The 23,086-nt window shown below is 44.1% G+C and overlaps 2 protein-coding genes and 1 non-coding gene across 3 annotated transcripts; 1 reads left to right on the forward strand and 2 right to left on the reverse strand.

Annotated features, from left to right (window-relative positions):
* Nucleotides 1-687: 687 nt before the first annotated feature.
* LOC149274833 (class I histocompatibility antigen, F10 alpha chain-like) lies at nt 688-9,260 on the reverse strand. The gene is made up of 5 exons (XM_089505219.1): nt 9,209-9,260; nt 8,586-8,810; nt 7,429-7,710; nt 6,640-6,869; nt 688-801 (listed from the first exon to the last, which is right to left on the reverse strand). The coding sequence occupies exons 1-5, from the start codon at nt 9,258-9,260 to the stop codon at nt 688-690; spliced, it is 903 nt and encodes a 300-aa protein (XP_089361345.1).
* Nucleotides 9,261-10,974: 1,714 nt separating this feature from the next.
* TRNAK-CUU (transfer RNA lysine (anticodon CUU)) lies at nt 10,975-11,047 on the reverse strand. The gene has a single exon. It is a non-coding gene; the product is annotated as a tRNA-Lys (tRNA).
* A 304-nt stretch (nt 11,048-11,351) lies between these two features.
* LOC149274835 (nurim-like) lies at nt 11,352-13,205 on the forward strand. The gene is made up of 4 exons (XM_089505220.1): nt 11,352-11,517; nt 12,145-12,347; nt 12,561-12,737; nt 12,903-13,205. The coding sequence occupies exons 1-4, from the start codon at nt 11,352-11,354 to the stop codon at nt 13,203-13,205; spliced, it is 849 nt and encodes a 282-aa protein (XP_089361346.1).
* The last annotated feature ends 9,881 nt before the right edge of the window (nt 13,206-23,086 follow it).

Genomic DNA, 23,086 nt, shown 5'->3' on the forward strand with positions numbered 1-23,086 from the left:
TCACAAAAAAATGGACAAGGCTATAGCTTTAAAGGTTATTTCTTTTAAAACTGGTCATACTCTGTCCTCTATTGACACAACGATTATTAATAGACTATTGACCAAAAGTTTGACGTCCTAAAGCACTTGATTGGTTACTCTGGGCTAAAGGAATGTAAATGACACTTCCTTGTGAGATAAGAATGAGGGGAATTTCCGTGAACAAATTAAAGAACTCCAGAAGCCTAAGCCAACCGGTGTCTTCATTAGTTGGGTGACTTTGGTAGCACCTGGAATTTGTGTCAGCCTTTGAATCCCCATTTATGGCCAATAAAACACTAGGTACTTTTTCAAAAAGTTGCTTACTTTGTAAGTTCTTTAATATGCATTCTTCAACCCAGAGCCGGCGCTTACATGGGTCATGGAGGGTCCATGAGACCCAGGTGGCACTTTGAGAGGGGCAGCAACTTCCCACCCGAAGACATGTTCTTTAAATAAGTTGTTGAGAGGTGGACAGCCTTGGGATGTGACATGTAGTAGACAGTCTCATTCAAGAATGGGAGATAACAAAAGAAAACTACCATGCAGATTTGCTGCATAAACCCTAGCCTGACACGCGTTTCGGCCACAGCTCAGCTTCATCAGAGGAAGCTAGCGGAATCCTCCTCAGTATCTGTCCTCTGTACCCATCCGAGTCCTCGAGAAAATTTAAGGCATCAGGCGTACATCGATCATGTAATCCCGGAGGATCAGAACGGCTGACAGGAAATGCAAGGCGCTCAGTACCTTTATCGGTGTCTCCAGTCCGTTCAGGTCCAGGAACTTTTGTGAAAAGAACCGGGGCAGTCACAAGGTCACTAGTCAGCGCGCTTTCAAACTCACTGAATGCATCCTTTCTAGTGGCACAAAAGCCACCAAACTGCATGTAATTACACAAAAAACATCACTTTATACATAAAGGCGGATGTTAGTAGGTGTCTTGCCTCAGGATGGGGACGGTCTGGTATTTGTCAGCGTTAAATCCCACTTGTAAGACATCTTTGTTCCGCTAAGCCGCCATTTCTTATGATGGTCCCATCGCATCGAGCCACCAGCCGCGCTTAGGAGGCCGCAGGCCTTAAAGTGGCAGGGTCGCCTCATTATCCTCGCTGCAGCCCTGTTTGTTTCATGTTCTTATGCCTCACAAATCAAAGTAAATGTGATTGATGCAGAATAATTTGCTAAATGTGTCTAAATCTGTGCCCGAAGAAGGGACCTAAGTGTCCTGAAAGCTTATGCTTAATACTAACCCATTAAAAAAGCAGTATTTTTTACTCAACTTTTGTCAGTTCTTTATTTGACAATTACCTCCATCCCTGCAAGAAATCAGAAGGAAAATTCCATTGGTTGCTATAGTGATAAAACCACTTTAAGAATGTTGAGGTGGAACTGACTGTTCTCGGGCCAATGAGTTGGTTGGCATGACGATAACTAAGAAACAGGTCTACAAGACTAAAGTCATTTTTTTCTATTCCTTTAAACCTAATTTAGGTCATAATTTAGGACACGTATGGCCCTTTTCATACAAATTATATTTGGAGGCCTCAATATGTCCGGCTTGGGGGACAGAAGAGAGAGAGATGGGGTTGGGAGAGACGGGGGGGGGGAGAAAATGACTGGGAAAGAAACATTTAAATACATAAAGGGATCTCAATAAATGGGGATGATTTTGAGCCGGAATTAATCAATACAATCAATAACAGCAGAATATACCTAATTAACCTCAAATTCTTAGACTGCTGTTCTGTTACCAATAACAAGGTTTCTGGTCATATTTTAGACGTTTAATATGAACAAAAAAAGTTTATGATGGGGAAAACTTAACAGAATAAGACGGATGAGCAGTCATAGTTGAGAGAGCCAAGGAGTAGTTGCTAGAGGCATCATTACCTGGGCAGAGAACCACAAGGTTTTGCGCTGAAAGACACATAGAGACCACAGAATAGACTCTTGACGTGTATTTGGTGGAAGAGACGTGTTCTCTCTCTGATGGTTAGCCACCAGCTCATGTGAAGCGAAGCCACATGCGAGTTTAGTTTCCGTTAAGTGGCTCCACTTCGACTCATAAAAGAGCCTCAAGGTGCATGAAAAAGAACAGGTCCGAGCATCCCAGAGGAGGAGGTACTGACAAAGAGACAGGTAAGGGTGAAATCCAACATACAAGTCTTTCTGTGTCACCCTAATCTCTTTTACATAATAAATGTGTCACCCGAGAGGGTAAAAAATTGGAAAGCAAAGTTTTAACCTTTAAATGTAGAGGATGGGAAATAAATATGTTCAAACATAAACTCCCATTATGCTCATCCAGCCATAATTTGTACGTGTCGATTGTCCCCTCCTTCACCTTTCCATCCCAACAGACAAGCAGGTGCCTCCTAAGACTTTACCATCTCCATCTACAATGTCTTTTAATGTATTATTATTATTTTATGTTTAATTCAAATGCAATAAAAGGAATATTATTTAAATGCTAGTTATGAGGGGCTATTGAGGGGTCGCTCGATATATCAGCCCCCTCTGTATATAGACACCCATTTAATTACTGTCCCCCTATGCCTGCAAAACAGTCGCAACAAATATGATAACGTGTAGAGTTTAAAATATATCTGTAAAGTTTCAGTTCGTATCAAGGGGATCTGGACACATTTATATGGCAAGTTTAGCTTCAACAACCCACACAGCACCTGAAAACAAATATAGAAAATAGTAAATCTAAGTGTTGCACACACTACATTTTTTTTATTTTTTTTTGTGGAAATATTTTTATTAATTTTATTTTACATTTTTTTTATATTTTATTTCAGGGAATTTGTGTATGAATGAAACAAATAGATCTCGGGACGTAGTTCATCGAAATAATTTAATGGTTAGAGAGCTAAATTTAAGTTTTCAGGACTTTTCTCTTCTTCAGATGACCTCTGAGGTCCCCAAAGCTTGCACAACGTTACATTTTTAGCTATCTTGGCCCAAAAAAAATATAACTACTTCATTATCTCTTATTCTTAACAATCGAAGAGGTGATACATTGTAATATTCACATCCTACTAAATAAAATCCTGACCCTATACTGCTGGGGGTTTGAAGGTTGAAGGATCTTAGATGTTGGACATTCTAACGTGTTGTCTTCTCCCTTAAGTTCTCATCTCAGAACCCACCCAGAATGTCCTCAGTTCTGCCCGTTCTCCTGACCCTCGGGGTCCTCCTGAGCGTTTCTTCTCTGGGCGAATCCCAAACCTTTGAAAAATTTAAGGAAAAGCATGTAGTCTACGATAAAAATATCAACTGTACCACGATCATGAGGAGAAGACAATTTACGCAGCCGAACGGAATGTGCAAACCCGTCAACACTTTTATCTATACAGCATCGATCGGAAACATTAAAAGTATCTGCCTCAAGAGTCTGAATAGAAGAACCGTCTTAAGTCAAAACAAATTCAACCTCATTGAATGCCATCTCCAAAGACCAGTGCGCCAAACGTGTCGCTACAGAGAGAAACACAAATATGACAAAATATGTGTGACGTGCGAAAATTACAAACCCGTGCACTTTGTTCCTCCAGGAACCTGCCGTGCAGCTGAGATCATACCGGGAAGTCCTGAGTACGAGGCCCAAACACCTCCAGCCTACGGAGAAGAAATCTTTAGCTGGGAGCCAGCCGAGGCCCAGAGTCTCCTGCGGCGTAGAAGAATCGGTAGAACTTAGGGGAGAGCGTACAAAGATAGCTGGAAAGTCGATGGAGGCTCCAATATAACAAATGGACGAGGGTCCCCATGTTGTAAAAAGCATGAAGTCATCTGAAAGCTCATCCAACCTCACTAACCCACCTTTACCTGTATAGTTGGAGGGGGTTAATATTTGGCCAAAGAATATTAAAACAATTCTTCTATAAAGACAAAATATTTATATTCGTGTGCATTCTTCGTGCTCGTTCTTTTTCTTTGTTTTTTTTCCTTTCTTGGAAGTGGTTAATACGGGGTTAACGCGGTACGCAGCATCTTTGGTGCCAGGATTTTAAAGGTCCAATACAAGCAACTCTATTGGTCGCTGACAGCTGCCCTTCATTGGGTGAGGCCAGGGGAGCTCCCTGCCGCCGACCAATAGAGTCGCTTGCATCGACCTTTAATTCCTGGCGTCTAAACTTGGCCTGGGGAGGGAACAGGAGTTAAAGGTCTATAAGACCGACTCTATTGGTTGCCGTCAGGGGCCCATAGAGTCGCTCGCACGGAGTTTGACTCCCTGTGTAATCCTATGGATTCCCGCTCCCGTCAACCCCTGCAATGCTGCGTAGACAAGGTAGGCTAGGGGGGTCATTACTGTATACAGCGATGGGGGGTTACTTTATACAGCACTGGGGTATATTACTGTATATGGAACAGCAAGAAAAGCTAATGCGATGTATGTTTCCGCTACTAGATGGCAGCATAAGAAGTTAAGAACATGTAATGCAGCAGGCTGGCCTCGTATGGCGATTGTATTTGAATACAATGCGGAGCGCCTTTGTTTGATCCCGTAGTCTCTGGCGCCACCTCGTGTACACTGCTGGCATCATTTATTTTACTCTTACCCGCTATGCTCGGTTAATATTATCGATGATTTCAAATTCTGGGGTAATTGGTCTAACTGTATACAAGAGCAACATAATTCGGTTAAGTAGTATAGCAATAATGTCTTTGCAATACAAACATATCTATCATATGAGCATCGGCATTCGTGTAACATATTCAGTAGGAACGTATGAGAAAAAGTTTAGATTTTGAACGGTTTAAAATTAAAGGTTTCCGTGAAGCTGTTTCTCTATAAACTGCTTGGTTTTAATAGTTTTGCTGACATTGTGCCTCTTCTTGGTGCGATATTGAGGTGTCACCGCTAGGTGGCAGTATAATACTGCATAATATGCTCTACTGTAATGCTGTGTTAAGGCATCACCACTAGATGGCAGTATAATGCAGTGTAATATGTTCATCTTTGGTGATGGTAATGGTACTAATAAGAAAAAAAAATCCCCAATTGATTAAAAAAAAACTTTAATATGTTTTCTTAAATTTCCTCACCCCCTTAGTAAACATATAGCAACACACAGCCAATCAAATAGTTTCAACGATCACTAAAAGTAATGACGGAGAGGGGACCCTGCAGTGCACTATGGGATATGTGGTTGCTACTGGGGTCCACCTTGTCAACCACATGACACATAAATGGCTAACTCTGAAAGGGTTAAATCTGGATTTATCAGCTATCAGATATAATGCGATTATTATTATTATTTCATTTTATTTATATAGCGCCTGCAATTTCCTATTACAGTAAATGGGGAGTTTAATAATGACATTATAATTAACTATATACAAAATCAACCTAAAATAAAGGTACAGAAGGCGCAGAGGGCCCTGCCCACGGGAGCTTACAATCTATTAGTGGTCTGCAGGTGATGAGACGGAAGATGTTCTATTCAGGAGCTGGAATCATTATTAAATACGGAGCCGCGCATCCTCGCTGCGGGAAGAAAAACATTAAAAGTGTCATAAAAAAAATGTCAGCAACACGGAGTCTATACAGTGACCGGCGGAAAGATCCGGACAGAGCGAGGAAATGTTATATATATATATATACAGAGTAATACGAGGGATCATAGAATGGGCAGATCCACCCCTTATGCCCCATGAATCCACCCATAATTTATAGGGACGGGGTATATGGAGTAATAAGGGGGCTTACAGGCAGCGTTATATGGAGTAATAGGAGGGTTATAGGGAGTAATAGGAGGGTTTAGAAGATGGGTTATATGGAGTAACAGGACAGGCTATAGGAACAATTTAAGTGTGTGTGTTATATGAAGAGAGTGTTATATGAAGAGAGCGTTATATGAAGAGAGCGTTATATGAAGAGAGTGTTCTCTGAAGAGAGTGTTATATGAAGAGAGTGTTATATGAAGAGAGCCTTATATGAAGAGAGTGTTCTCTGAAGAGAGCGTTATATGAAGAGAGTGTTAAATGAAGAGAGTGTTATATGAAGAGAGTGTTCTTGGCGCCAGAGAGCGCTCACCTCTTCTTTCTCTTTCCCAGACTAAAATACCAAACACAGCGACTGTCACAAACAGGACCCCAGTAAGCGATAGAGCTATCACGGTGCCATTCGAGAGACCGCCAGTGACTGCGCCGTAAGAACTCCCCGTCAGGCGAGATTTCACTGAATGGAGACAAAATACGGGGCCGTCATTCACCACTACCGAAAGTCTTATAAAGTGAATTGATTGCAATTACACGTACTGCCACCGGGGGTCCGGTGTTACTAGGACTATAGGAATTATTTACACCCTGACTGGAACTTTTCTTTGATCCACGTGCAGGGTTTCTGTGCAGTTGGTTTTAGTGAAGGAGTGCAGGAAGGTTTCCGAAAGCACCTCCCTGTGATGACCATGTGGGAGCGGTAATGGAGGTCTGCGATGTCCCTGTGATTTTACAGCTCTTTTTATTTGCAAAAGCAGGACAGTGGGGCAGCTCCCGGGACTGTCTGACAAACACTGGGACACTTGGTTGGTATGAGTGCCTCGATCGTTATTATGTGATCTCTGGCTTACTCCATTGCGCTGTCAGTGGGGTTTTCAGGCTGCTGTGGGTCACCTCACAGGTGTAAATGTCTTCTGGCCCTGAGGTCACATCAACCAAAACCCGAGATAAGTACGTCCCATCGGTGAGAGGCAGCGTCAGCCTCGGCAGCTGCCGGTCGGGGACAGCCCGTCCGTTCCTGATCCACGTCATGGCGATGTCCCGAGGATAGTGGCCGTACGCCCTGCAGTCCAGGGCCACAGTGCTGTTGGAGATAATCTCAGACACGATTACCATCGGCTCGGCTGCGTGGAAACAGAGAGATTATGTTCCTTTGCCCCCCGGCAACACATACACTTTTTTGGGGGGGACAACTATGTCACAGACAAGCTGTTTGGGGGCACTGACAACCTGTTTGGTGGCAAAGATGGCAGAGACAGGCTGTTTTAGGGCACTGACAAGCTGATTGGGGAGATAGATGGCACAGACAGGCTGTTTGGGAGCAAAGATGGGACAGGCATGCTGTTTGGGGGCAAAGATGGCAGAAACATGCTTTTTGGGGGCAAAGGTGGCATTCACAACTGTTTGGGGACATATGTGGCACTGCTAGACACATCGGTGTAGTGCCACACTGGGGCCCTGTGGTTTCTTGTTATGCCCCTGATGCACATCCATAATCACACACATTCCTGCTCACACACTTACACATATACATGCATGCTCTTACATACATACAGACAGACAGACATACACACATACTCCCTCTCTTACCCGCTCTCACCATTTTGTGCCAATGGGAAGAGAAGTGCTCGGCCACCCCCGGGTACCGTACACAAGCCTATCGCCCACATAATGTTCTTTCACCTTTGCGATGGACAGAGGCGTTGGCGTAGGTCAGTAAGAAGCGAATGTCCTTCCCGCAGGTAACATCGAGCGCTTCCTTCCTCCTCTGGTTTAACGTTCTGTTTGAGTTCAGAGCCTCCAGCATTTTGCGGACGGCCCCCACCTCTATTTCTGACGAAAAGGTTCCGGATTCCGTGTCAAACCTCAGAATCTCGATCCCCGACAAAGCAATCTGAAAAAACCCTTCCACGGATCCATTGGCGAAGGCCGTGCAGCCGTGTATGTACTGAACGGTGGCATTCCCTGCTGAGATGGAGTGGAAGGGAGTTTTACTTTACTGAGGGTGATAGATAAGTGGAAAAGCCTCCCAGAAGAAGTGGTAGAGGTTAGTACAGTACATGTAATGATAGTATTTGTCGCCCCCTAGTGGCTCTCTTGTGAACTGAAACTATGTCAAATTTTTAACTTTCTATTGGGAGAAATCCGTGTGAAATTTGTCTCTTCCACCCAACTATCACGTGAAAAACGCAGTGATAATGCGGTAGATAAGTGGAACGGCCTCCCAGTGGAAGTGGAAGAGGCTGTCTGTGTGTATGTCACTGATTGTGGGTGCGTTAGTGCGTATGTAGATATCTATTAGTATTATTATTAATTATAATTATTATTATAATTATTATTATATTTTATTTATTATCTAATTATAATAATTATAATATTTATTTATAATTATATTATAACTACATTATAATAATTTATAATATATTACAAATATATTATAATAATTATATTTATAATAATTATAATTAATTATAATAATATTATTATAATTATTATAAATATATATAATTATTATTATTATGAATATTCTGACTGCGTGTGTAAATATGTTTGTATGTTAATGTCGGTTTAACTATGTGTTTGTGTGCATGTCACTGTGTGTTTGGGGGTCCCCCGGCATCTTTGCGCCAGATGCGCCAAATGGGGCTAATCTGAAGTTGTATGTCTCTTTTTAGAGTTATAACATTGCAGTTGACCCCTCTAGCGAATAACAGGTTGTCTCAAATAGGATGCTTTGACCCCCTACATTGGCCGAAATGAATCATCTGTGGCTACCAGCAGTCGGTAAGCACTAGCCAACATGGCCAAGGTCTCCCGAGCGTCGCGTAGATTCTTCTTACCCGGTGAGATGGCCTTCATTTGTTCCTGGTGCTTCTGGAGTTCGGTGTTAAGGTTGTACCAGATCTTGGGAGTTGCCATTTTCCGCCTCCACGGGGCGAGGGGCGACAGCCACCGGCTGCTGCTGTCGTACCAATAAAAGGGGATGTCGTTCAGGTAGGAGTCAGCGAAGAATTCCGGCTTTGAGGCCTCCAGGTACGTGTGATGATAGGTGAGGGTGTAGGATTCTGGGGGCAGCGGAGATACCGAATGACTACATGCTGGCCGGGGGTGCCCACCGCCCTGTGATAAACGCAGATACCAACAAATGTACCCCAAGGTCGGACCCTACATCCCGGGGGGGGGATAGAGAGATTCGGAAGGTCACAGTCTAGAGATGGCTCCATGTTCTACTCTGATAGATCTGAACGTTCCAAGCGACGTTCTTTTATCTGGGGATCTGAGCTCCATGCAGATGACTTCATTAGACGTAGGATATGGAGTCAACCCTAGACTCCGTGACCCTAAGATGCCGAGATTGTCTTGAAAACATCCTTGTTTTATTGATTATGGAAAAGTGTCTTTTTTTCCCCAGATTTCTCCCTCCATATCCAACCAGGCCCCCTCCCCCCAAGCAATATCTCACCCGATAGACACGCGTGGATGATGGCGCTCAGGAGAAGTATAGAGAGCGTCATGGTGTCCGTATCTACCGTTTGAGGTCCTTCTGGAAGCTGGCGAGTCGAGACGGGGTGTGGATGCTGGAAATGTGACGGGAACTTTATTATACGACGTTATGAAATAATCTCGGGGCAGCCGGGGGATTAATTTGTGATTCATTTGTGGTTTGGAATGGATTGGGCATGGAGATGGAGGTTGCGCAAGCGGCGAGGCCGGGACACTCGCGTTACCCAATACGTGGAACAAAAGCGAATAACGATATAAATTTGAAGTAACGGGAAAATATTGAATATCCTACAAACAAAAAAAAAACGAAGGAGCGATGTGGTGATATAGGGCTATATTCACTAAACGGGTGAGATTGAACGTATTGTACAGGGAGGAAGAATATGACGGACAAAAGCGGGACAGTTGGGAGGTATATGAATATCAAACCTGAATCAGTTCTCTGCCTCCCTGACCTATCACAGGGCCCTTCATTGGCCCACACGGCCCACCGCACAGGACCTGCGGGCTTTGGGAGCAGATGGCCCCTTTGGCCTAAATGGGCTAAATGGGCTTCGTCTGGACTTTAGGTCCTGGTGGCCCCTTTCTGGGACCTTCTTGCCTAAATGGCCCTACTGAGAACACGGGGCAGGGGGGCAGGAGGAGCTCGGGGCACGCTGGTAACCGGAGCCTATGGTGGGACCGGGCAGGGGGACCCTATCTTTAGGTGTGTACCGGGCCCTAATATTTCTGATTGTGGCCCCAAATAATGATTGTCTTATAAAACCACATGTGCACTGACAGCAATGAACTCCAGGAACGTGATTTAACACAGGTGTGATCCTCCTATTCATGACGCAGGAAGCTCCTATTACTGGGTCTGTTGTCTGCCGAGACTCCCAGGGATATGAATAACAGACCGCCGAGGCCAAAAGGACTGCATTTTCCGGATTATATTTTTACAATACGGAGCCGGGCGTGTGGATTACAGTTCTGGGGATCAAATAACATTAATCCTACGCTGTAATAGTTAACACTTTAGCTGCGTTATATCACACCATTACTCCGAGCCGCCGTCCGTCCAAAAACTTCCCAGACATCAATTACTCATCTACAAAATTATCAAGTTGATCATTTCTGCTGGGAACACTTAAATGTCACATGATGCAAATGCAGGCCCCTGATTGGCTGTTGTAAAAAAAACTGATAAAAGCCTCTTAAAAAAAAAAGTACCTGTGTTGTTTCATGTGAAGCGGAATAAATAAAATTACAGATATGCTAAAATCTATTTACTTAACCCATTAGGGAACACAACTTATGTTTGTCTTAAGAGGAATAGCACCTTAAAAGGGGTTAATCCTGCGTGGAGTAATGTGACACACCATAAAGGGTTAAAGCGAGCGTCCCATGTAATAATACCTAACTAATTGGAGTTTTGCAACCCAAAAAAATATATATATAATTTTTATATTTGTGTTTTACACATATTGGGGTTTTTTTTTTAATAACTCCTGTAAAAAGAAAAAAAAATACATTACTTTAAAATAAAGTAAAGTTTATTTTATTTATAAGTTTGCAACTTAGAAATGTGTCAAAGAAAATAATATACAGATATAATTGAATAAAAAATGTTTATGGAAACATTATTATTGTTTTTTTTTGCATGGTGTATTAACAGGAAATATCGTTTTTCATATATATATATATATATAAAATCTAAATAAATTAAATTTAAAAAAAACATTGCGCCCAACGTGGGGCTCGAACCCACGACCCTGAGATTAAGAGTCTCATGCTCTACCGACTGAGCTAGCCGGGCTTGCGGACTCCGTAGCAGCACAAGCAGCATCTATGCGCGGCCGTGTGACGTTTTTAGTAGGCTCAATTTAATGTAACTTGTATTATAGGGGTTTTCAGTTTGCCGCTGCCGGTAAACTGAAAACACGGTAATCAGTTAAGTTTTCCCCTATTGTATTGGTTTCGTCCGTAAAAAAACCATCAGTTTAGCGTCCACACCCCCCTAGGCACCGTCTCCGCTATGTGACGTCGCGCCTTATAGGCGTGGCCTCGGGTATCCCTGAGGAGGCCGGATCCCCGTACTCGAGTGAAGTCGCTGCCCGGAGATGTCGGCTGAAGCCCAAACGCCCTCGCTAGGCCCCTCGCTCCTGGCCTGTATCTCTCTAGCAGCGGTGTCTTTGGTGTGCTTCGTGGCTGGATTCGGAACGGGCGCGGAGTTCGTTCGCTTTCTGTCATTCGGGGCGATATTTAAGAACATCAGCGGGGATACAGGTGGGATGAGTAAAGATGGCGGCGGGGTGGGTGCCTGGTAAAGTGGCGGGAAGACAGGTAGCTTGCGGAGAGCAAAATAAACGGAAATAATAATAATAATAAAAACGAGGTGATTTTGTATATCACGAGTAATTCTGGTGCACAATGGTAAATGTGGCACGGTTACCATAGCAACCAACGGAAAGTTCCTGCTGGTTCCTAAGCATTTACCGTTTTGCTGCAGAATTGCGCAATCCCCCAGATTTTACACAGCCCCCCCACACACAATAATGGGGGGTGCCCCCTGTGACAGGTGAAGGGTCCCATAACTAAATGCACCAGGGATCGGCGCCCAGATCTGGCGGGGGGTCTGCATTTAATTTTAATGAGTTACCCCTGTAGGGTTTAGGGTGACCTCGTCGGCCATGTTTTCCAGGACACACAAGTTTTACATATTGCCCAGATAAAGTGCTGCCCTGCAGCATGGAGTATGTATAACTGACTGGTTGCCTTCCATGAGTTTATGCATCCCACATACTGCAGGGCAGCAAGTGGCGATGCCATGTAACACACGTGTATAGCTGTAATGCGGGGCAATGTATCGGGATCTAACTCTCTCTCTCTCTCTCTCTCTCTCTCTCTTTATAGCGGCCGAGCCCCCCTTATCGTGGGGCGATGCGGTGGGGGACGCCACCATCCTGCGCTCTCTCGGGATAGACGCCGCTGTGCTCTTCCTGTTCGTGCTGCAGCACAGCGTTATGGCCTGCTCTGCAGTCAAAGGGACGGTGACGTGGATATTTGGTGTCCTGCAGCGCTCCATCTATATCCTCTGCACCGCCGTCTCCCTCCAGGTACAGCCCCGGCCGTGGGATTTATGGGTGCGCGAATGGGGATTTATGGGTGCGTAAATGAGACCGCTCTCCTCCTCACCATCTCTGGATTAAAGATTGAGGCGTGTGTCCTGGAAGCCTCCTTTGGTGTGGTGGTTCAGATACTGTTCTGTGCTCTAGTGTTTATTGCAGGACGCTTTCCTTACTATGTGCTTATTCCTCCACTTCGCCCAGGTCCTGATAAGGTACTGGCAGCCATGCCCACGTGGCCCGTTCTTGTGGAGCGTGTCTTCTGCTCCATGGACTGCGTGGCTTCCTCTGCTCTGCGTGCTTCTCCACACCATATCCTGGCTCCTTATATTTAGCGTTCTGCTGATCTTTGACTACGCGGAGCTCATGGGCTTAAAACAGGTGAGTGTTTAACCCCAGAGGTGCCAGCCTGGGGGTACGTCGGGCCTTAACGGTTTGGTCGATGTCCTCATACGGCTTGGTGTTGTAGTACGTTCAGGTGCCACAGGGTGTCGCTGTTGCCGCGTTACAGCTCGTATGTCATTGGCGTCCTTTCTTTCTTTCCAGGTTTACTACCACTGCTTTGGGATGGGCGACCCTCTGTCTCACAAGTCCCCCCGCGTGGCCCGCCTGTACGCCCATCTCAGACACCCCATCTACCTGGAGCTGCTCGTCATCCTGTGGGCCGTGCCCTCGCTCCCCCCGGATCGCCTGCTCCTCTCTTCTTTCCTCACGCTTTACGTCTCTCTGGTTCATCGCCTGGACGTGCAGGACTATACCTACCTGCGCTCCCAGCTGGAGAAGAAGTTTATGCTGTTCTCCCGCGAGGAGGCCGGCGGCGACAGGTGGGGAGCGTCCAAAAAGGACTGAAAACCAAATGGAATGAAATGAGAGGGAATAACGAAGTGTGAAGAGAAGACATGGGAGGTTAATGAGCGCGCTGGGAGTAAGAGAATATTGGGTTAAGGAAATGTAGGGATTGGGTGCGAATCTATATGTGGCTTGGCACTTTTATTTCCAAATCTCCCGAATGTTTTTATGGGAAGTTTTTAAGGAGATCCCTGGAAGGTTTTGTCGCTCCCGAGGTTATGTGATTGGTTGCTCCTAACGGGCGGACTCCAAGCCGTGAATGTATTCCGGAGCCTTCGTGTGATGACCCGGCTGCCCGGCGTATTAATCCGGATTGAAATGCATTGCTTGGCACGGTTCCTGTGGCAGTCCCGCTGAGGGTGCTGGGAGTGCCGCCTATTCACTAGTGTAGTGTTAATGGTGTATTCTATAGTCTAATTCATTGAAGGCTCACCCTGGTTCTCAGTTCAAGTAGTCCTATTACGCCAGCTTTCAAGGAGACCCCTGCCTGAGCACAGGTGAATCGTGTCTGGCTGGGACAGCAGATTTCCCCCGCAGGGCGCTCCTCGACTCGGAGCTTGTGAGTCGGGAACCACTGATAAGTGTTACTTAATGTAATGTTCCAATTAACCCTTTATCGCTGGCTTTAATGCGCTGTATGGGAGCCTATAGGTAATGCTATGCATGGCTCGTGTCCCTGGAAAAAGCATGGCCGAAGCATAGAAAGGGTTAAACGCTTTTAATTGTTTTTATTGACCAAAAAAACCCCATTCCATGACCTTTTACTGAGAGAAGCATCTTTTTAACCTTTAGACCTGTTTCTCCTGGTATTTTTCTCTCGCCCCCCCCCCCCCCCCGGGGCAAACACGGATTTATTGGTGAGCAGAGGCTCGGGGCGACGGACGGAGCCGCAGCTCGGGGGGAATCTGGGGATTTTTAATCCGCGTGGATCTTCCGCGTGACTCAAATTCCTCCAAACTTCCAGCGTTTTTTATGCTTATTTTATGTAACATTTTAAAGCGTGTATATTTTAATAAAAAAAATACATAAAAACGTGAGTGTCGGTGTGAGGCGCTAGCGGCGTGTGAAGCGGTTATGACCCCGAGTGCCACATCCGCCTGCAACGCAGGGATTTCCTGTATTGCGTGTGACCCTTTGTATGAATGATGCTCTGCTTGATCTATACATTGTGCTGGCCAAAACTCTATATAGGAAATTATGCCTAAAGGAAGCATATGGTTCCCCTCCCCCCCCAGTGATAGGGCAGCCGTATTATTGGGTTGAATGGCTGAGCAGCGCATGGATAGACCAGAAATCTGCTCCGTGATGCAGCCGTGGTTTGTACACGGACTGTCACGGCACGCTAATGACTTTTACCGCTCTCGAAAATGTTTCCGTTTGATATCCGCATAGTTGGGTGCACTTTAAAAGCTCAGATGCTTAGATAGAATGTAAGGAAGTGTTAGTTGAACTGAAATTGGTGGTAGATAAATGGAGCAGCCCCCCAGCAGAGGTGGTAGAGGGTAATACAGTGAGGGTATTAAACATGCATGGGATAGGCATACGGCTCCTAAATCCAAGACAAGACCAACGACTGATTAAGGTTTGTAAAACTTCCTACAGTTTGTTTCTAAATAGTTTTTTTATGTTTAACAAGATTACGATTAAACGGCTTACTGCGACGCTTCCCCGAGATAATCACTTTATAGTAAATGAAATCAATCCTGGATGCACTCCCCGCCCGTCCGTCTCACACCTGGAACGCTTTTCTATTGTGTTGTAAATTGCCTTAACGTAGTAAAATCTCATACGGCCCCCGTCTAGTCGCCCGTTTCTCCTGCTGTAAAGACTCAAACCTTAATCAGTCGTTGGTCTCGTCTTAGATTCCGGAGCCGTATGCCGATCCCATGCATGTTTAATACCCTCACTGTATTACCCTCTACCACCTCTGCTGGGAGGCTGCGCCACATTCTTGGTTGAGTAACTGGCATCTGATTATTTCAAGTATCGAGATCTTTGCAAACTAAGTATTTTTTTTAAAATGTATATATTAATTTATATATAAAGGAACATAAGGATCGATCCAAAGGGTGGATGGGAGAAATATATGTTATAACACTCGTGCATATAACACCCCATTTATTATTATTTTAAGCATATTAATTGGGATTTATTACCCCAAACATGCATTTCCTAAACACAGCCGCGCTAAGTAAATATATTCTTTGGATTAATCTGCTTTGCTGTCCTCGTCTGTACCCCTGCGGGGTGTCTGCATTGTTTCCAGACACACATTTCTTTATTACAGCCGCCATCGCGCCCTCGGAATCGAATTAAACCGGCGCGTTCGATAAGTAAACGCACTTTAATTACGTTCACGTCCCTGACTTTCCCTGCTCGGGCCTTTTAGGTCCAAATCTTTCAGTGTATTTTTTGTTAGTTTGCTTCCCCTGGTTCTTTAAAAAAAAAAAAAAAAAGAAAAAAAAAAAGTGAAGTTTTATTAGTTATTGAGGGGGTGGTAAATATGTGGAACAGCCTCCCAGCACAAGAGGTAGAGGCTCATACAGCGAGGGGATTTAAACAAGCATGGGATAGGCATACGGCTCCTGAAATGAGACAAAGTCTTTGCAGCAGGGAAAATGGGCACTAGATGGGGGCCGAATGGGGCCGGAATCCCCTGTCACACACAGCGCAGCGCTGGAGTCCTGTGAATTGACTGGGTTTTGGTTGATGTAGGTGTATTTTTTTTTTACCGTCTAGCACTTTTCTGTGTGTAGCAAACCCCCCCCCCCAGCACCGGAATGGTTAATCCCGCCGTAGGTAAGAAGCGATTGTGAAAGAAGTGACTCTGCAGGCCGGGTCTGTTCCTCAAACAGCGGAGCGTCACGTGGCCCTTCCGTGGGCGCTGCAGACCGGCGCGTGATACTAAGAACTGTTATTCCGCGTTTTACATGGTCAGGCAGGGGCACTTTTATCTTAAGGGGGGGCAGGGCCTCGGAATCATAGAATTTGCCAGCAGGTCGGCCCTATTCGGCCCCCGTCTAGTCCACTAGCTTTTCTTGCTGTAAAGACTCAAGTGTTAATCAGTCGTTCGTCTCGTCTTAGATTCAGGAGCCGTATGTCTATCCCATGCATGTTTAATCCCCTCACTGTATTACCCTCTACCACTTCTGCTGGGAAGCTGTTCCACATATCTACCATCTTATGAAATGTTTAAAACGTATTGTTTGCGAGTTACGTAACCGAGAAATGTATTTAGAGGAAGAATAATGGGGGTTTATTTGCCCCGTATAATTTATAAAAGCCCTTCCTTGCTGTTTCTATACAGATTATTGGGGCTTTTTAGGGCGTAGAACCCTGCGATCCCCTCATACCCAGCAAACATTGACCTCCTAGAAAAGAGGGGCGTCGGGAATTGGATATCAAGAAGTCACAATGTCACATAAAAAGCCTTGGTAGAGAAATTCTGAACATCTCCAACTATACCCCTACCTCACCTAAACTGCCACATGGGGCAAGTTCCTGGTGAGACGATGGCCAACGACACTCCACGTTTACCCGATATGCCGCTCCAGCGGTGTGTGGCCAAGTATTTTCATATTGTTAAAGTGCCAGGGGCCCCTAGTCACCCCCAGTCTGACACCGGCCCCTACAACCAACGTTTCGCCTATTAAGCCCTTTAACGCGTCCTGGGAATCATCAGTGGCACATGGACCATACCATTAGGAAGCCGTGTTAGGGGTCAAGCGGTCCTTTTTTATCATAGCCAACTGCTCAACCGACCAAAAGAAGATTTGTTTTTCTTAAATCAGCCAAATTCCAGGCCTCATCCAGAGAACGCGGCGCGCCGATTTACCGCCCCGGAGGAAGATCCGCTTCACAATGAGCAGAATTTCCGGCGATGGAAAAAGCAGACATAAGAATAAAGAGAGAGGAGAGAATGGACTTATTGTCGCAGCCGATGTGCCCTCAGCATCGCGTTATTAGACGGTCTAAAGAGGCGTCTCCACGAAGGGCGCCGTGCGTCATACTTTTGGGAAGAGTAAAAAGGGGACTTTTGTGTCTCGTATTATTATTTCCCGTCGGCTTGCGAGATAATTCTCTGATCCCATTTTTACTGAACTACAGAATTATTTATTTATTAGAAAAGACAGAAAAGAGAGTCTTTTATTCCAGACTACATCAGAACCAGGGGGTCACCATCCATGTTCTTCCTGGGCTGGCAGGTTGGAAGTGTTGCCCCTTTTTCCTCCCCTGATGCCCCTCTTTTCTAGGAGCTCGGAATGTTTGCTGGGTATGAGGGGATCGCGGGGTTCTACAGCCTTAAAAGCCCCGATAATGTGTATAGAAACCGCAGGAAATGGCTTTATAAATTAAACGGGGTGAATCCATTAATTCTGTAAAACGTATAACTCTTTAAATGAGCCGACCCAGATGAGTTGTTAACCCTTTAATAGTCTGAATTACTATGTCTCATTGCCTCTGCTGGGAGGCCATGCTATGACTCCACTGCAGTTGTTTTCTAGTACTTTTTCACACCATAATCCGATATCCTTATATTTTTCTGCTGGAAATTCCTTAAAGTGCTTCTGACTTCTTCTGGCCGGGGGGGCAAGTAGAGCTGAGTGGCCCCCAGGCCCTTGCTGCCCCCCAGTAGCATACACACTCGTATATACACACACATTCACTATAACGCATCCACACACTTGCACTTACTCACACACTCTGACACTAAAACACCCCATCACCCCCCACACGCCTCATACCCCACACATAACACGCTTACCGCGCATGCAACCTTTCAGCCGCACTATTACCACGGGGGTCACGTAACTTGCCCCCTCCTGGCTCTGTGATCGGGCCGGTCCAAGTCGGACCCAGCGGGCCGTAACATTCTTTAATATTACTGTCAAGTTATATATTAATTGTTCATCTTCACTGTCCCCCTATTGTTACAGCGCTACCTCACCTGCAGGCGCTATATAAATAAAAGTCATTGTTTGTGGTCTGACACTTCTGCTTTTTAACTGATTAGCTGTAAATAAATCTATAATGTGTCGGGTTACAGAAAGCACCGGAACATTTCGATACCATGTTTCCAAACCCCGTTCCTCTTGTGTCACTGTAATAATGTAAATAGTGGCTTCCCGTGAGGGCTGCTGCTGACTCACCAGGAGCAGGCATGGACGGCTCACACGGGGAGACGCCAATCAAAGCAGAGCGACGGAGCACAGAGCTTGCAGTCAACCGCAGAGGAAGTATGTCGCAAGCATGACATCACAGCCAGAGCCACACCCACTCCCACAGCTACCTTATACAAGTTTTTTATGGTGACCTCTATTATATTTTATTGATTTATATAGCGCCATCATATTCCGCAGCGCTGTACAACGAGATACCTTTGACTGCACAAAAGCTCCTGGTCACAAGGTGTATATATATATATAATGTTTTATATTGAAGATTTAAATAAAATTGACGTACATTTTCATGTACTATATTGCACTAATATATATATATATATGTTAGTTTAGTAGCAAAGTCATATATATATATATATATATATATATATATATATATATATATATACACACACATTACATTTATCTATATAGCGCCAGCAGATTCTGTAGGGGTATAGTGAGAATATTAAACAGACTATTTAACATATATTATTTATATTTTTTAATAATAATATTAGTACTGAGGGATATATTTATATATATATATATATATATATATATATATATATTATATAATATTCACCATGAATGTGTTTTATTAAGGAAATCCAGTGTCGTCATTATATGGAAAAAAACAAATACATCTAATTTAAAGCAGGACGCGGTTTTTGCCCTTTAAATATTTAGCGGTGAAACATTTTAACGTTTCCGGAGTCCGATAAATAAATAATAGTTTCCTTTGGTGAGGGACGCATTTAGGAAGTATTTCAAGTGCGGCTTTTGGAGTCATTTCTTTTTTTCCAGCTTTGGAATGCGGCTTTGTGATTTTTGGAAGCATTGAGAGCGCCCCCCCTGTGTTCTGGCAGAGATGGGGTTAATAGGGCTGTGATACCCCCTCCCCCTTTCTCAGCATTATGCAGAATAGTGACCTCCCCCCCCCACTGCTCCTGGAGGCTGATTCAATCCCTTCTGCCCACACACCCTTCTCTGTCTTACTCTCTGGAAATCCCTTTATTCACCCCCTGAAGGAAGATCAGCTCCTTTCACTGCAAAAAAAAGGACATTTTGGGTTTCCTTTAACACAAAAACCATAATTTTCAGAGTCTGCGGTGCGTGGAATGCTTTGGAAAGGAAGCTAGATCTAAAGGGTTAATGGGACAGTTTGAAAAGGAAGACATGTCTTAAGGGTTAATGGAAATGGACAAATACTCGTCAGATGCCCCATCTCCTTACACTTGCCCCTGTGGTTTGGCAAGTTGATGCTTGGGGCAGAGCGGATACCAGAAGGAATCCCTGGCTTGATTGGGTTTGGACAGAAGGGTAAGTGGCACTGTGTGCACTGTCGGCGTGTGTTACTGTATCACTATGGGCAGTGTGATAATACAATTATTATTACTATTAATACGGCGCCAACAATTTCCGCAGCGCTTCTTATAGTGCATATATTCTTACGAAACTAGAACCGACACACTGAAGAGGAACTGATACATTGGTATATATACAGTGTGTGTATGCGTTACTGTATCACTATGGGCAGTATGATGAGAGCACTATATACAGTGTGTGTATGCGTTACTGTATCACTATGGGCAGTATGATGAGAGCACTATATACAGTGTGTGTATGTGTTACTGTATCACTATGGGCAGTATGGTGATAGCACTATATACAGTGTGTGTATGTGTTACTGTATCACTATGGGCAGTATGGTGAGAGCACTATATACAGTGTGTGTATGCGTTACTGTATCACTATGGGCAGTATGATGAGAGCACTATATACAGTGTGTGTATGTGTTACTGTATCACTATGGGCAGTATGATGAGAGCACTATATACAGTGTGTGTATGCGTTACTGTATCACTATGGGCAGTATGGTGATAGCACTATATACAGTGTGTGTGTTACTGTATCACTATGGGCAGTATGATGAGAGCACTATATACAGTGTGTGTATGCGTTACTGTATCACTATGGATAGTATGGTAATAGCACTATATACAGTGTGTGTATGTCTTACTGTATCACTATGGGCAGTATGGTGAGAGCACTATATACAGTGTGTGTATGCGTTACTGTATCACTATGGGCAGTATGATGAGAGCACTATATACAGTGTGTGTATGTGTTACTGTATCACTATGGGCAGTATGATGAGAGCACTATATACAGTGTGTGTATGTGTTACTGTATCACTATGGGCAGTATGGTGATAGCACTATATACAGTGTGTGTATGTGTTACTGTATCACTATGGGCAGTATGGTGAGAGCACTATATACAGTGTGTGTATGTGTTACTGTATCACTATGGGCAGTATGGTAATAGCACTATATACAGTGTGTGTATGTGTTACTGTATCACTATGGGCCGTATGGTGAGAGCACTATATACAGTGTGTGTATGCGTTACTGTATCACTATGGATAGTATGGTAATAGTGTGTGTATGCGTTACTGTATCACTATGGATAGTATGGTAATAGCACTATATACAGTGTGTGTATGTCTTACTGTATCACTATGGGCAGTATGGTGAGAGCACTATATACAGTGTGTGTATGCGTTACTGTATCACCATGGGCAGTATGGTGATAGCACTATACACAGTGTGTGTGTTACTGTATCACTATGGATAGTATGGTGATAGCACTATATACAGTGTGTGTATGTGTTACTGTATCACTATGGGCAGTATGATAGCACTATATACAGTGTGTGTATGCGTTACTGTATCACTATGGGCAGTATGGTGATAGCACTATATACAGTGTGTGTGTTACTGTATCACTATGGGCAGTATGGTGAGAGCACTATATACAGTGTGTGTATGCGTTAGTGTATCGCTATGGGCAGTATGGTAATAGCACTATATACAGTGTGTGTATGCGTTAGTGTATCGCTATGGGCAGTATGGTGAGAGCACTATATACAGTGTGTGTATCTCTTACTGTATCACTATGGGCAGTATGGTGAGAGCACTATATACAGTGTGTGTATGCGTTACTGTATCACTATGGGCAGTATGATGAGAGCACTATATACAGTGTGTGTATGTGTTACTGTATCACTATGGGCAGTATGATGAGAGCACTATATACAGTGTGTGTATGTGTTACTGTATCACTATGGGCAGTATGGTGATAGCACTATATACAGTGTGTGTATGTGTTACTGTATCACTATGGGCAGTATGGTGAGAGCACTATATACAGTGTGTGTATGTGTTACTGTATCACTATGGGCAGTATGGTGATAGCACTATATACAGTGTGTGTATGCGTTACTGTATCACTATGGGCCGTATGGTGAGAGCACTATATACAGTGTGTGTATGCGTTACTGTATCACTATGGATAGTATGGTAATAGTGTGTGTATGCGTTACTGTATCACTATGGATAGTATGGTAATAGCACTATATACAGTGTGTGTATGTCTTACTGTATCACTATGGGCAGTATGGTGAGAGCACTATATACAGTGTGTGTATGCGTTACTGTATCACCATGGGCAGTATGGTGATAGCACTATACACAGTGTGTGTGTTACTGTATCACTATGGATAGTATGGTGATAGCACTATATACAGTGTGTGTATGTGTTACTGTATCACTATGGGCAGTATGATAGCACTATATACAGTGTGTGTATGCGTTACTGTATCACTATGGGCAGTATGGTGATAGCACTATATACAGTGTGTGTGTTACTGTATCACTATGGGCAGTATGGTGAGAGCACTATATACAGTGTGTGTATGCGTTAGTGTATCGCTATGGGCAGTATGGTAATAGCACTATATACAGTGTGTGTATGCGTTAGTGTATCGCTATGGGCAGTATGGTGAGAGCACTATATACAGTGTGTGTATCTCTTACTGTATCACTATGGGCAGTATGGTGAGAGCACTATATACAGTGTGTGTATGCGTTACTGTATCACTATGGGCAGTATGATGAGAGCACTATATACAGTGTGTGTATGTGTTACTGTATCACTATGGGCAGTATGATGAGAGCACTATATACAGTGTGTGTATGTGTTACTGTATCACTATGGGCAGTATGGTGATAGCACTATATACAGTGTGTGTATGTGTTACTGTATCACTATGGGCAGTATGGTGAGAGCACTATATACAGTGTGTGTATGTGTTACTGTATCACTATGGGCAGTATGGTGATAGCACTATATACAGTGTGTGTATGCGTTACTGTATCACTATGGGCCGTATGGTGAGAGCACTATATACAGTGTGTGTATGCGTTACTGTATCACTATGGATAGTATGGTAATAGTGTGTGTATGCGTTACTGTATCACTATGGATAGTATGGTAATAGCACTATATACAGTGTGTGTATGTCTTACTGTATCACTATGGGCAGTATGGTGAGAGCACTATATACAGTGTGTGTATGCGTTACTGTATCACCATGGGCAGTATGGTGATAGCACTATACACAGTGTGTGTGTTACTGTATCACTATGGATAGTATGGTGATAGCACTATATACAGTGTGTGTATGTGTTACTGTATCACTATGGGCAGTATGATAGCACTATATACAGTGTGTGTATGCGTTACTGTATCACTATGGGCAGTATGGTGAGAGCACTATATACAGTGTGTGTATGCGTTAGTGTATCGCTATGGGCAGTATGGTAATAGCACTATATACAGTGTGTGTATGCGTTAGTGTATCGCTATGGGCAGTAT

This window comes from Sceloporus occidentalis, unplaced genomic scaffold (assembly GCF_023333645.1).
Source record: "Sceloporus occidentalis isolate IW3139 unplaced genomic scaffold, rSceOcc1.0.p SCAF_318, whole genome shotgun sequence".
In the NCBI taxonomy this organism is placed as follows: Eukaryota; Metazoa; Chordata; class Lepidosauria; order Squamata; family Phrynosomatidae; genus Sceloporus; species Sceloporus occidentalis.